Source organism: Zootoca vivipara, chromosome 5 (assembly GCF_965207765.1).
Source record: "Zootoca vivipara chromosome 5, rZooViv2.hap1.1, whole genome shotgun sequence".
NCBI classification, from domain to species: domain Eukaryota; kingdom Metazoa; phylum Chordata; class Lepidosauria; order Squamata; family Lacertidae; genus Zootoca; species Zootoca vivipara.
In genome coordinates, this window is record NC_142588.1 from 88,436,498 (window position 1) to 88,451,673 (window position 15,176).

General features: G+C 42.6%; 2 protein-coding genes across 7 annotated transcripts in view; one reads left to right on the plus strand and one right to left on the minus strand.

Moving 5' to 3' along the window:
- MCF2L2 (MCF.2 cell line derived transforming sequence-like 2) overlaps window positions 1-15,176 on the minus strand; it is a 203,548-nt gene that overhangs the window by 115,219 nt on the left and 73,153 nt on the right. For all 6 annotated transcript variants that reach the window (XM_088669225.1, XM_088669226.1, XM_088669224.1 and 3 more), the window contains exons 14-15: window positions 9,756-9,859; window positions 8,269-8,357 (exon numbers count right to left, since the gene is read on the minus strand). In XM_088669225.1, coding sequence (XP_088525351.1) covers window positions 8,269-8,357; window positions 9,756-9,859 — 193 coding nt within the window. The remainder of the gene's footprint in view (window positions 1-8,268; window positions 8,358-9,755; window positions 9,860-15,176) is intronic.
- B3GNT5 (UDP-GlcNAc:betaGal beta-1,3-N-acetylglucosaminyltransferase 5) lies at window positions 3,266-6,681 on the plus strand. Its single transcript, XM_035132713.3, has one exon. The coding sequence runs from the start codon at window positions 3,408-3,410 to the stop codon at window positions 4,539-4,541; it is 1,134 nt and encodes a 377-aa protein (XP_034988604.1). The 5' UTR covers window positions 3,266-3,407; the 3' UTR covers window positions 4,542-6,681.

Sequence of the window (15,176 nt, forward strand, 5' to 3'; positions counted from 1 at the left end):
CAGTAAAATTCGTGTTAAATTGCTGTTTTAAGGAGTGTTTTCATCGTCTGGAACGGATTACTGTAATCCACTTGCCATTACTTTCAATGGGAAAGTTTGCTTCAGTTTAAGTACAGACTTCCGGAACCAATTGTGGTTGTAAACCGAGGTACCACTGTATTAAATTTCTGGCCTTGTGACGTAGCAATCAGTCTGATAGGGTGATTAGCAATAAAGTTAGCATGGTGCTTTATAGTTTTTATTTTTCATATCGTCACAGCACAGTGGTTTATGCTTCATTTGGGGAAAACTGGGTAGTGATAGAGATCAGATATTGCAATGTGGAGAATGGGTTTTGGCCTACAACTCCCATGATCCCTAGCTAACAGAACCAGTGGTCGGGGAAGATGGGAATTGTAGTCCAAAAAAATCTAGAGGCCCGAAGTTTGGGGATGCCTGAGCTAGAACATGCTATTGAGAGGGAAGAAGGGCCTGAGATTCAAATTTCTTCCGCCTCCCCCACTTGGACTGTTGATGGAAGCAGGCAGGTGACTGTTTCTCCTCAGAAAGCGTGTTGGGGGGGAACATGGCCGCCTCAGCCCTCCTCACTGAAGTGTGGCAGCGTCTCTCCTCGGGCAGCCTGAGGGAAATTTAGGAGAGACGGGGCATTGCTGCCGCCTCTTCACCCCTGAGGCCACTGTCCTCAGTCCTCAGACAGCAGGCTGGCTTTTATATGTGCCTTTTAAACAGCCAAATCTCCTGCTAGCCATTGGCTTCAAATGGTATCTTACAGCTGCATTGCGGGACGGGACCCTGGGCAAAGAAAGAGTTCCCTGCTTACCACACTGAGCTTCCTGCTCTTAGGTATTCTGTTATTTAGTTAGTTAATTAAGGCAACCCAAAACAACCAGACAGGCAGAACCCCCAACCCTGTCCCCCAACACACATAAGTACAGTAAAACCAGGGGGGGGGAATTAATAAAAGCATCCCTGCCTACATAGGTTAACAGGCCTGCTGCCTTCAGAGAAATTCATCTTAGACAACCCATTTGGGACTCCACCACAAGACAAATTTTAATCTTAATAGGAAAGAGAGCTTAAAGTTCTTGAGGCAACTGTTCTTTGTGAGAAGAGCAGGTTTCAAATCCTTGCTTGGCTGTGCTGGGAAGGGATGAATTTTCCTAGGCTGGTATTCAGGAGACCGCAGTTGGGGCAGACAGTTGGCCCCCAGTTGCCTAATCTGGGGGAGCAGAGGGCCGGCTGAAGACAGCACAAGTGTTTAGCTCCATTTATGACCTCCATTGCATCCAAACATGCAGGTGGTGTTTGTAATTAAACAGCAAACTGGCACAGCAAACTGGCAAAGCACAAACAAAAACCACGTTCTTTCTCAGTACGAGGCAATTTTTAATGCCTCGTGACCAGAAACCTAAGTACTTCTGCTGGTTTCTGCAAGTTCTGGATCTACTAAATCTCGTTTTAATGACTCAACCGCTGTAGAATTACATTGGGACACTTGAAGTTTTTTTATGCAGCCTTATGAAAGATGCTATTTCTTTCTTTTCCTTGTAAACATCTGCTTGAGGCCATCTTCTCGCCCCCTCCTCAGATTTAAGTCCTGTACTGAAGAAGCTTTTATGGATGCATGCTGAATAGGATAGAGTACCTGACACATGGATATTTTAATTTCTGGAGTGCCTGTTAATATGTTCACGGGTAGAGAAATACTACTTTATTTTTTTCGCCATGCTGTCAGATTTACCTTAAAATTATACCTACACTCAAATACAGTAGGCCTGGGCGATACATCAACATTTTATCACCCAGGACCAGTATGAGGAGCAGACAGCGATGTTGGCTTCACTCAGCGGTATATTGCTGGTGAAACTGCCATCCCACTCTGCCCTCATACTGCGCAGAGGGAGAAATTTGGTATATTGCCAGATTGCGATGTTTGGCTGGTGATGCTGAAAAGCTGGTATCGCCGAGCCCTACACGCAAAACACCATGTAAGGCTGAATACTGGCAAAGAAATGTACATACTAGGAATACCTCATTTTCCATTGTCTCGACAATGTCAGAATATCATTTTAAAAGGATACTACACTGTACTTATCTTTTTCGTGAAAGTGGTATAAACTGGTCTTGTAAATTAGCAAAGATCAATCGCTTATATTCTTTCTAGACCAGAGGTTCTCAAAACACTGCTCTGAGCTCCATTCAGAAAGGCTGCAGAATGTTTTAATACAGGCATCCCCAAACTTCGGCCCTCCAGATGTTTTGGACTACAATTCCCATCTTCCCCGAACACTGGTCCTGTTAGCTAGGGATCATGGGAGTTGTAGGCCAAAACATCTGGAGGGCCGCAGTTTGGGGATGCCTGCTTTAATATATGTGTAATTATATATCATTTGGAGGAGGGGTTGCAGAGGAAAAGCAATGGTAGGTGGGCAGTTTTAAGCAATGGTAGGTGTTCGAAGATATTGCCTTCTGAAATCCAGGTTGGTCTGCACTGATCTGTGAGCTTGGGCAAGCTGCTGTTTCTGCTCCCCCTATCTGCAATATTGGGATAATATTGACTTGCCTTGGAGAGCTATTAAGAATTAATGAGAGTTTGTCTGAAGTGAACCATTGAAGTTCAATATAAATGTTCTGTAGTGCGATGAAATTCTGTGAACTTGATTACTGCATATCGGATAGTCAAGAACTTACGAGCGCAGCAGTTTGATGGTGCTGGTGGAAAGAACCCTTTCATTTGCGCAGTGGTGTGGAGCACATCAAAAGTGGCAAAGGTGGGAAATCTGTGGCCCTTCAGGTGATGTTTGACTCCCCAATTTCCATCAACTCCAGCCAGCATGGCCAGCAGTCAGGTATGATGTAAATTGTAGTCTAGCAACATTTGGAGGACCACAAGTTTGTAGAATGTCATGGAATCCAGCCGTGCATGGGGAAGTGGAAGTGTCTGTTTGATACAAATAGTCCAAAATTTGAGTATCCATCACCTGTTGTGTGTTTTTGTATTTTTAGGGGGTCTTCTATGGGATTATAAATGTGATTTAAAATGTAACAACATTTGGCTAAAGTATTTTCTTTCCTATATTTTGCAGATATCTTAAGCTGTAAGAGAACAAATGCAAGGTAATTCTTCGATCAGCTAAAGATGCAGCAGAGCAAAGACTATATTCAGCAGGTGCTGTTGTCCAGACTCTACTTCACACCTTCCATTCCAGCAAAACAACTTTTGAAGCAAGATGACTTATAAAAGTTGGTGTATGAGGATTTTATTAAGGCTGCTATCCAAAATAAATACTCATATACGATGAACACTTCCCCTGAAGGAGAGACTGTGAACTCTTTTGCGAAAACAAGAACTCTGTTTAAAAATAAAGATCCTTAACTGTAGTTAGACATAAGAAGAGTGCATCAGAATGTACGTTAATCATAGAAGAGTAAGAAAACGCCAATTTGTGCAGCTGTTTGCCACTTGTTTTGTGCTGTCTCTCATGATTTTTTGGGAACCACTTGACAATAGTATTGTGAGCCACATGAAGTCTTACTCTTATAGATACCTCATAAATAGCTATAATTTTGTGAATGAAAACTTATCTATCAGTAAGGACTTGGATAGGGTAGCAGGCTGTCAATACTTGATCAACCACAAGGAGAAATGTCAAAAGCAAGATGTTCTGCTGCTGCTGCTTGTGAAGTCTTCACCTGAGAACCGTCACCGGAGAGACTCTATTCGGAAAACGTGGGGTAATGAAAGGTATGTCAGTTACTATCTTCAGGCCAACATAAAGACCCTGTTTGTGTTGGGGCAGCCAAGAAACCTTACAGACAGAGACTCTCTGCAAATGAGACTTCTGACAGAAGACAAGTTTTACGGCGACCTGATTCAAGGAGAATTCTTAGATACTTTTTACAACCTTACCCACAAATTACTCTTGCAGTTTAGCTGGGTAAATAAGTTCTGTCCTCACGCCAAGTTTGTTATGTCAGCAGATGACGACATTTTCATCCACATGCCAAATCTTGTTGCATACCTCCAAAATCTAGCACAAGTTGGTGTTCAGAATTTTTGGATTGGGCGTGTCCATCGTGGAGCACCTCCCGTAAGAGACAAGAAAAGCAAATACTACGTTCCCTATGAAATGTATCCCTGGCCTGCATATCCGGATTACACAGCAGGAGCTGCATATGTAATATCGAGTGACGTAGCAGCTAAAGTATATGCAGCCTCGCAGACTCTTAATTCAAGCCTTTACATAGATGATGTTTTCATGGGTCTCTGTGCCAACAAAATGGGAATTGAACCACAGCACCATCCCTTTTTTTCTGGGGAAGGGAAGGCTCCATATCACCCATGCATTTACAACAAAATGATGACTTCTCATGGACATGTAGAAGACCTTCGCTACCTTTGGAAGCAGGCTACAGATCCAAAAGTGAAAAACATATCCTCTGGAGTTTGGGGTAAAATATATTGTAGAATGGTTAATGTTATGCTTCTTTGCAGATTATACTATCAGGACACATATCCCTGTGTTGCTGCATTTTCCTAATACTTGAATAGACTTGTTGGGCCAAAATTCTGAAATCTCCAGCTCTTTTCTCCCTTGACACATGAAAAATGAACATAAAATATTATGTGAAAACTTTAAATGTGAAAGTTTGCCTATATATATCCCACACTAATCTAATGGCTTCATCAATTTTTTCTTGGCTCTATTGAACCATTTGCTCCCATATGTTAAGAGTGCATTTATCCAAGAGACTTAAGAACTGGCTAGATATTACTGAAAACCATATGTTTACACTTCCAATTCTAAACTAGCTGTAATTACCATATGGAATTGAATTTGGAAAACAGGTTATTTGAAAACCATGTACATCTTCTGTTTATAATAAGATTTGGAAAGAGCAGGTAAAGTAGGCAGCTCAAATAAATGCAATGATGAAAGTATTGATGTACCAGTTAAATGTTTTCTCCCCCACTCCCATGCACAATCACATGCTGATTGTATGTCTTAGTCCAATGGCACTATGCTTGTTACCACTACATCACAGTCCATCACAGTGATAATTCAGTCCTAACTTTAGAAACCTTGATCCTATACAAGTGGTGCTCATGCTGGCTTCAAGCACTGGTTCAAATGAATCCTGACATACTTAATCTCCGTTTCAAAATTTTGTAAAACAACTACAAAAAAGTAAAATTTTACAACCAAAGCACTGATCTCTGAACAAAAAAAAATCACACTTAATTATTCCTCGCCTCCCAGTTGGTCTTCACTGCGAATATATTTTCATCCTGTTCACGTTGGTTAAACTTGATCAGCAGGAGGCACTGTTTTATCTGAAAGTCTAGGATTACACAGCACAAGAATGGCTTCTAAAGTTCAGAAAGGTGTAAAATGTACCAATCCATGTCAGCTACTTACATGAGTAAACTCCCCACCCATTCATGTTTTATGAATCCGAAACAGAAAATGTGTAAGTTCTGCTAGTGCAAGAACTTTTGCCTGCAGAAATGGCTCCCCCTCCCCCTCCTCTCTGCCCCCTAAATATGCTGTAGGAGTTCCCTCAAACTTCTGGAGTAAATTTGGGGGACATGGGGAAAGAAGGGAGTAGAAGCTGTTTCTTAGTTGTATGCTATCCTGTTTTATAGCAGGGATGGTGAACCTCTGACTCCAGATAAGGGACTATAACTACCATCATCCCTAACCATTGGCCATGCCAGTTGGACTACAGCTGATGAAAGTTGTAGTTCAACATCTGGAGGGGCATAGGTTCCCCAGTGCTGTTTTACAGCATTGGTTGGAACTGAATTTATTTGCTTGCACCTACCGTGCCACATAAGGTTCTAGGCAAAAGGGTTTGCATAGTTTGGGGAGGGTAGAATCTTGGGCACCTCTCTTCATCGCGCCATTCCCCCAGGCTAGTGACTTTGCTTTAAAATCCAAATTACATACAACATAGGGTTAATGGAACATGGATTTTTAGTGGTGTTTAATTTCCATATTGCTATAACCAGTTTCAAACAGACATCCCACTGACAGCTAGCTTAATGCCATCCAATAACAGTCAGGATATGCTTAAGAGTTTGGATTTTGCTAGCAGGCATTTGCTTTGTCTGCAGTGCTAGTCCTATGAAATGCTCAAGTGATCACAAGATTTAAGGCCTAATGTATAGCTAGCACCTAAAACTTACGTTGACTGTTGGAAGTGCTGTATATGTGTTGTGTTTTACAGCAGGTATGTTCTGCTTTTAAAAGTATTTATTAGCTAGCTTTAAAGGGACATGGAGATGGTTGCGTACTATTTTAGCTTGCAGAAGAATGTTTAACAATTTTAAGAAGTTATGAAGGCGCTCTTTGCAGGAAAAGAGAGCTCGACATTTTCTTATCCTTCTAGGTTCTGAACATTGATTGTCTTTATATTTTTGAAACTGGAAATTCTTGAGTTTGCCAGTGCTCCAGATGCAAGGTTGTTAGACTCTTATTTTTCCACCTCACAGGTAACTAGTTTTGACACTGTTGCACAAAAGTGTTTATTACTTTAAAGCAGTTACTTGTTTGGTTTGCAGCTATTTGATATGATTTTGTAATTACAGAAATGACTATTTATTCATGACACTTTTGCTCTGTATCACGTTTTGTAAAATACTTGTTTTCAATAAACATTTTTGTGTTATTTTGTAAATGTGTTCTACTTCGATATCTGAAGTCATTTAGGATACAATCCTAAAGCTCCATCTGCTGGGATGAGCAGAATTGGGAACCAGCGGATCTCTGGCCCACCTGGAAGGTTGCCAGCTTAACTTCCGCAACCTGGTTTAGCAGAAAATAGGCTGGGGTATGTCCCACATTAGCTAACATTTTAAACTAGGGGCCGGCAAATTTATTTGCCTGGGCCGGATTTGTCCTGGGGAGATCCCTCCGTGGGCCGGATCGCGTGCGCACCCGCAATTTTCAGCGCTTGTGTCTGCGCAGATGCGACTTCCGGCGCCGTGGAAGCGAGTCCCCGCAATGCGCTGTGCCGGTTTAGCGCAGTGAGCGGGCAGCTTTGTTTGGGGGCAGCTCACGGGCCGGTCAAACGACCTCCGTGGGCCGCTTCTGGCAGATGGGCCTTAGGTTTCTGACCCCTGTTTTAAACCAGCATAAGCCCTAAAAAGGGGTATGGCAATGATGGGATCCTAAGGCCATTCAGCATAGTCACACAAGTTGGGAACATAGTTTAAGTTAAGCTGGTTTAAAAGCATAGAGTAACTCAATCTATTTAAAGGCTTGCTTTCCCCCTGGCAGGTTCCAATCTTCCACTGAATTGTGCACATCCCTAAAGTCTTCACGTATCGGGATATACACTTTCCAGCAGACACTTTCCAGCAAACAATGTCTGGGCCCTTTCACTTGGTCCTGTTGCAGAAATGTGACCTTTAGTGAGAGATTATCTTACTTCCTTGTTTAGGAAATTGCACTCCAGAATGGTGGTGGGAGAAAGATCTGGTTTCTATCTCTGAAATGGAATTAACCATTAACCATCTTTACTGTGTAAGCTACCAGTCTGCTGTGCAAATGCAAAGAGATGTTTTTTTTTTTGCTAATGTGTAGAATTTACCAAATCTAGATGTGATGTTAAACTTCAAAATTAAACCTCTCCCACCCTTACTTGCATGCAAGAGGATGATCACCATTCTTGCAATGTGCTTTGTGCAATACTAAATGTCACAAATACCAGAGAAACATCATTTGAAAACCCATTTCATATTTGTTTATGACAGATTTTATTATTTTACTATTTTCTTACATGCTAAGTAAAAGTGAAACTAAACTCTTCCAAGAGAGGATGAGGGAAGACATGAGCAAAAAACCACTATGCAGAAATTTGTTCAGGTTCATCTATGTAGCACTGAGCCATGGTTTACCATTACAAGCAAATGTAGCCAATGCATAACAGTCCATTTCATTTGCTCCTTTTACAGGTGCTTTCAACTTTCTGCCTTAACTCTAGAGACCAGTGGACAGTGGTACCCTATTTTGAGTGCAGAACCTTGTTATTCAAGGCATTAAGAAAGTTTGTGAATCCTCATTAAAAGGTCGAAAATGTCTGCTGGCAGAGCAGGTCTAAGTTATAACTCACAGTCTGTTGTACTGTAAATCACCAGTTTGGGGGCCTTGCAGAAAGGCGGCATATAAATGCAGTAAATCAGCAAAACATGGGTTGCGATGCAAAAAATGTATTTTTTCTTTAAAGCCAATTTCTTCTGCTAGAAATTGGTTTCATCCTTACCTCCTCCTGGTGGAAAGATTTTCTTCACTTTCACTCATCACTAAGACTCTGCTGGAACCTCCCTGACTTGCTTCATGCATTACTTCAATCTGGAAAATGAACACAAAGCAGAGATGTCTGACTAAAGGCTTCTTTTCATCTACAGTACAGTGCTCTATATAATAACAGCCAGAAAGCTGTCAGTAGTGGGTTGTTAGTGTGGTCTGTCTCCAAAATAGCCAGTATCGTGGAGACACTTGCACCTGCTACAAAATTCCTGCTTAGTAGCATGTCCTATTCGTGATGTAGATCAATAAGAAGTCAATATGTATGCTGATCATATACTTTAGTTGCTGTATGTACAATGATTTTCATGCTGAAGAATTGTAGTGGAAAATATTTCTATTATCTGTAAGCTCATAGGAAGTTGTTCTACTATACGAAGGCAGACTGTTGGTCCCTATTCTGACAACTCTCAGTGGCTCTTTGGGATCTCAAGCAGAGTCGCTGCCTGTTTCTTGATCCTTTCTGCACTAGATTTATCTTGGTCTCTTCTGCATCCAAAGTGTTTTTTTCTATGGCTGGGCTATGGCCCCTTCCCTGTTGCAGTTTTTATTATAGCCTACAAAGATGTGGTTAAACCCGTCACCATCCTCCCATAGGCTGCTAAATGACCCAATTCTAAGTGCTGAATAAATTCAGTGTTGTTGTTTTTTAACAGATCTTAGAAACTTTCTTCCTTGGACTTGGAATTTTAATTTCTACAGTTACTTGTTTTAGAGCTTTTCTTCATTTTCCACCTGGATTTAATTTATTTCTGCGGATTTCCTGCTTTCCAAGGTTTTGTTTCTTCTTCTGTTCCCACTGCCTTCCCGCTTCCTATTTTGAACCAGAGAGACTGTGTTTTTTGCTGCTGTTCCCTTGCCTCAAGCAGCTTGCAAACAAGGGAAGCAGTGAGCGATTCCTGCTCATCAGCTGTTGTGCGGGGCAGAGCGGCAGCAGCAGTAGCACCGTGCACCATTTTAGGGCACTCGGGAGACGTTTTTAACAACCTTTTAGAATTGACCTTGTCAACTGAATTCCACTTGCAAAATAGCAACAGTCTGGAAGAAGCCATAGATAGGAAGCATATGGATTAGAACAATGAAGCTGATAAACAGGAGACTCTCATAATTTATGGGTCTAAGTGTGATTGCCTCTTTGTTTACTGTGAGACAGTGATATTGAAAAATCATGCCCTTAAATTAAAATCTTTTAATGCTCACAATGGGGGCTAGGAGAGACGGACGTGGCTTAGGACATTTTCAGAGTTTAAGACTCTGCCATGAATATTTTTATCAAAAAGCTAGGCACTACTGCGGGAGGCAGTGCAAGACAGGAGTGCCTGGCGTGCTCTGGTCCATGGGGTCACGAAGAGTCGGACACGACTAAACAAGCAAAAAATAGTGGTGGTAACTTGGTTTTTCTCGATTGGAAACTGTACCCAAAGTAAGAAACTACCTTCCTACCTTAATTCCACCTTTCATCTTCTTTACACTTTTCTTTTTCGACAAGTCTGCTTCAGAGATGGATTTGGGAGGACTAGAAATTTCTACTGATTTCCTGTTGGCAGCTGAAATAAGACAAAAAGCTCCATATAGTATCAGAAAAGCCCCCCCCCCCCGAAACCAAGACCCTAGTGTTGGGTCACTTCAGAGCAGGGGTTTGTAATCTGCAGTCTGTGAACTTCATTTGGGTGGTCAATGGCAGGGCAGGATTAAATATTACTATTGATTTTTAATTGCATTTAATTGCTGCTTTTATTTCTTACATTGTATTTTATATTGCCATTTGAACAGTCAGTCGTCCCAGCTGGTGAGAATGGAGCTTTTTAGAAGCTGCCATAATTTTGGTGCATAAATTTGAAACACATTAAATAAATATTGGTTCACCCATGTATGATCAGTCAATCCAACCAAGTATGAGAGGCTCATTCTCATTAATGAGATGCAGGGAGGGTTGAAATTACCCACAGAGAAACAACATGGGAAATAACTGTTCCGCATGTGGATGAAACAACATTGTGGTACTATGAGAGTAGAAAAATGAACCAGGTATTGTTATTTTTGAAGAGATAAGGGGTGAGAGGACACAGCTATGTAGTGTTTGACTTAGATCTGAGCTCGTTTGCACATAAAACTCAGTTCATGTTCACCTTTCACTTGTCCCTCGGAAACAGGGAAGCCCTTGGGGAATACAGTGAAGGGGTCTGCAGATGGAGTTGGAAGAAACTGCCTTGCTCTAGAAGTGAAGGGTTTGCTGAATGGAAGAGCAATTTAGAATGTTACGGTCTTGCATTTTGAGCTCAAATGTGCAAACCTTTTATGGCAGCATAAAAGATGTTCATAGAAGGAATGAAGGAGAGAGAGAGAGAACAGGTCCTAGTTGCCTTTAATTAAAACCTCCTTCACAGCCAGTAATGCTGGTGAGAAAGAAACCAGTTTGCCTCCTTCAAGGTTGCCCATCAAAATAATATGAACATTTTGGTTTTTATGTGGCATTGTGGCACCTTTCCCTTACTCAGGTGCGTCCTTGCACCCAGTTACCGAGAGCACGCATGTGAATCACCCACCCTTCCATTCCAGTTTCCCCCTCCCTGTGTGCCAGCATAACAGCATGGAATGTGTATTCTTTTATCTGAAACATCTGGTTATTGCAGGAGGAGCCATCGTGGTATGCTTCATATGTTGTACAACTACCAATGTCCATCATCCCCAACCAGCATGATCAATGGGTAAAAGATGATGATGGGAGCTGTAGTTCAACAACATCTCTGGGGGTTCCATGTTAGTTCCTCCTGGACTAGTCCAAAGGAAATGGCAGACAACAGAAAGCTCCCTGATGAGAACTATGACCATTGTGATGCATAGGTTGTTGCTGGCACCTGTTGGTCTCGAGAGACAATGGAGTGCGCCTCTGGGTGTGACTTCAAACGACAAGCCTGGGCAGTGTGTATGGAGGTCCTGGGCTGCCCAGGCAAGACTTCCCTCTTGGCCTTACTGCTGAGGTCCAAAAGAAAGCAGAGCAATACATTTGGCACCAGCTTGGCTGCAGGAGTTGCCAGAATGAGGCGTACAAATGAAGCTCAAATGGTTGAGCTTCATCCAACCATCTTAAGGACTCCACTCTGGATTTGTGTAGGGTTTATTCCAGGCATAGGCAAACTCCGGCCCTCCAGATGTTTGGGACTACAATTCCCATCATCCCTGACCACTGGTCCTGTTAGCTAGGGATGGTGGGAATTGTAGTCCCAAACATCTGGAGGGCCGGAGTTTGCCTATGCCTGGTTTATTCCTTAGCCTTTTCTTCTCCCGAAGTTATCCCACAAGCAGTGTTAGAAACTGAGGTATGAAAGCTAGGAGCTAAATGGCACCTTAAACCTAGGTTATAGGTGCAACAACGGAATGCCTAGGCCAGGCATCCCCAAACTGCGGCCCTCCATATGTTTTGGCCTACAACTCCCATGATCCCCAGCTAACAGGACCAGTGGTCGGGGAAGATGGGAATTGTAGTCCAAAACATCTGGAGGGCCGAAGTTTGGGGATGCCTGGCCTAGGCACACTATTTAATAATACAAAGCTGAAAACTGCAGCTAAAATATTATGTTCATTTTTCACATGGTCTAGTCCTTTTCCTGCCCACCCCCCTAATATTCTTAAGGGGGTCTCTTCTCCAGTCTTCAGAGAGTAGCCAGAAGTGGGGAGACCGAAAAATGTCCTCCTTTCCTTCCACTCCACAGTTTTAATATGAAATCTTAGGCGCAGTACTGCGCCCAGAGCTCAGAAACTGCTTGCACTAATGAAATTCCCTTTCACAAGATGCGCCTAGAACAATGGGAGTTTCGAACACTGCCCACAAGGCAGTGGAAACTTAGGGTCAGAGTTTTCCTTTTAGATGGATTACCTTCCCAGGTTGATGCATTAGGTACAACAACAACAACAAGCCCTGAATGGGGCTGCAGACTAAATCTCGTTGGAAAGGTAGCAATTGACCATCATGTGGACATGGTGCTGTACTTCTTAGGTCGGAGATTGGATAGCTGTAACATTTGCTAGCTGATTACCAGGTGGATAAGCATGATTGCAATAGCAGCCTTCACCAACCTGGTACAGTGGTGCCTCGCAAGACGAATTTAATTCGTTCCGCGAGTCAATTCGTTTTGCAAAAAAATCGTCTTGCGGATCGCGGTTTCCCATAGGAATGCATCAAAAAAAATTTTTGCCCATAGGAACGCATTAATTAAATTTCGATGCATTCCTATGGGAAACCACAATTTGCAAGATGAATTTTTCGCAAAACGAATTCGTCTTGCGAGTCACCATCAATGCTGGCTGGAGGTGATGGGACTCGTAATCCAAAGCATCTGAAGAACACCAGGTTGAAGGCAGCTGGAATAGCGAATCTCCAAGTTTGCAGAAGTTGAGATCATAAGAGAAGCCTGATGGGTCAGGCCAAAGGTCCATCTAAGTGCAGCTCTCAGTTCTCACGGGGGCCAACTAAGATAATAGAATCATAGAGTTGGAAGAGACCACAAGGGCCACCCAGTCAAACCCCCTGCCAAGCATCCCTGGCTGTCAAGCCTCTGCTTAAAGACCTCCACCACACTTCTTGGCAGCAAATTCCACTGTCGAACAGCTCTTGCTGTCAGGAAGTTCTTCCTGATGTTTAGGTGGAATCTTCTTTCTTGTAGTTTGAATCCATTGCTCCGTGTCCGCTTCTCTGGAGCAGCAGAAAACAACCTTTCTCCCTCCTCTATATGGCATCCTTATATATATTTGAACATGGCTATCATATCTCCCCTTAACCTTCTCTTCTCCAGGCTAATCATACCCAGCTCCCTAAGCCGTTCCTCATAAGGCATCGTTTCCAGGCCTTTGACCATTTTGGTTGCCCATTTTGGTTGCATTTTGGTTGTAAGATGCATATGAGAACCCCAGAAGTTGCTGCCGGAAATAGGCAACAATAGGATGAAGACTCTTAATTAAACTGGCAGATCTGCACAGCTTAAAGGAAAGTGATGGTGTCATGTGGTCAAGAAGCAGACCCCCAAATGTCTATGGGTTCAAATCTCACTGAGCTCATTGCATGGCCGTAGGAAAGCTGCTCTTTCAGCATTAGCCTGCAATGAGGCAATGATCATACCAACCTCTTGTAAACATTTGTTATAAGGTTTGTGGAAATAAGGTATGAGCAGTAGTGCTTTGAACCAGGCCAATCCCAGCCCACTAACCATGTTCTGAGGGCTCAGTGAATCTCTTTTTTTACTGCTTAGACAGGAAAGGGGAGTTCAATTTCCAGGGTATTATAGATCATCCACAGCCAATAAGGACCATTCACATTATTTTGCCAGTGCCTGACAACCCCACCAAAACTCACAACACTGCAGCTGTATAGACTGTATTCTGTATTAGGATAATAATACCATTCATGATGTTGCCCATAGAAAATGCAGCCACTGCCTTATATTATTTTGATTGACGTATTTTATATATTGTACTTTTATTGTATATTTATTTTGGCAAATATGTATTAATGCTGTTCAACCCTTTGGGAACCTCTGGGCTAAAAAGAAGTAAGTCTATAAATAAACTATACTGTAATAGCTAATTCAGCTATTCCTGGAGGCAGGAATGATAGGGGCTTTGTTCTTTTTATTGATTTCGAGAGGAATCTCCAGTGAGGCCACTTATACTATAAAAGCATCGCTGAGTAAGAGGAAACCTTGGTGATCAGGGTTTCAATCCCCCGTCCTAACTTTGACATATGTTACAACTTCCCTATACAGAGGGAGCCAAAAAAAGAAAGAGAAGCTCTTCCCCTCACTTCTATTTTTAAAATAAACATTCAAGGTTGTAAGAAGCTAGTGGCTTCCCATCTGCAGCATTTCCTGAGTCAGCTAATCTCCCCCTGGCTCTTTCTACTTTCATCTTTGCTCCAGATGCTTTTCATTAAGCGGTTTTCTTTCCTTTTTGCACACTGCCAACAATGTGGGATGCCATGATGGATCCAACAGGCAGCCGGATATTTGGACATGCGATATGACTCGCTTCGCGCTTTATTATGCTTAGAAGGGCTGACGGACTCCAGCTGCGTTTGCCTTCAAAATGAAGCTGCTATGTCAGCTTCCGGGAGCCGATTGGTGTGGCTGAACTGCACAAATCTGTGGGTATGGGTGTACAGAAGATGACCTCAGCACATCATGGATTAAAACTTCAAGAAAGAAGATTCCACCTAAACATTAGGAAGAACTTCCTGACAGTAAGAACTGTTCGGCAGTGGAATTTGCTACCAAGGAGTGTGGTGTAGTCTCCTCCTTTGGAGGTCTTTAAGCAGAGGCTTGACAGGCATATGTCAAGAGTGCTTTGATGGTGTTTCCTGCTTGGCAGGGGGTTGGACTGGATGGCCCTTGTGGTCTCTTCCAACTCTATGATTCTATGGTGCATGGAAACATTCTATCTAGACACACACTCCATCAACAAGGTTGCTGCAGGTTATGCCAGCCCCTCCTTTATATTCCTTTCCCCAGCAGGCAAATACTTCTTTGTTCCAACAGGTCTTTGGCCACTAACTGGCTGTTCTGGCAGGATCTTCTAAGGGTGGGTGCTATACTTTTTCTCCCCTTATGATTTTAAATGGCTTGATTGATTCCGCCTTTCTCCCGAGTATAGGGCCCAAGGTGGCTCACAGCATAAATTAAAATGGACAGAGCCAAAGTATACACAATGGATATAAATTTGTAGTGTGTACTTTAGCTCTGTCCATTTTAATTTATGCTGCGAGCTGCGTTGGGTCTTACACTCGGGAGAAAAGCGGAATCAGTCAGTTATAAATGCCAGCCCCCCAGAAGTGCAGGCATGTCTTTCAAGCCTTGGATTCAAAAGTAAGGGGCA

Bases quoted from the DNA above. Each gene is read 5' to 3' on its own strand.
- B3GNT5 (XM_035132713.3), top strand. From the start codon at position 3,408: ATGTACGTTAATCATAGAAGAGTAAGAAAACGCCAATTTGTGCAGCTG.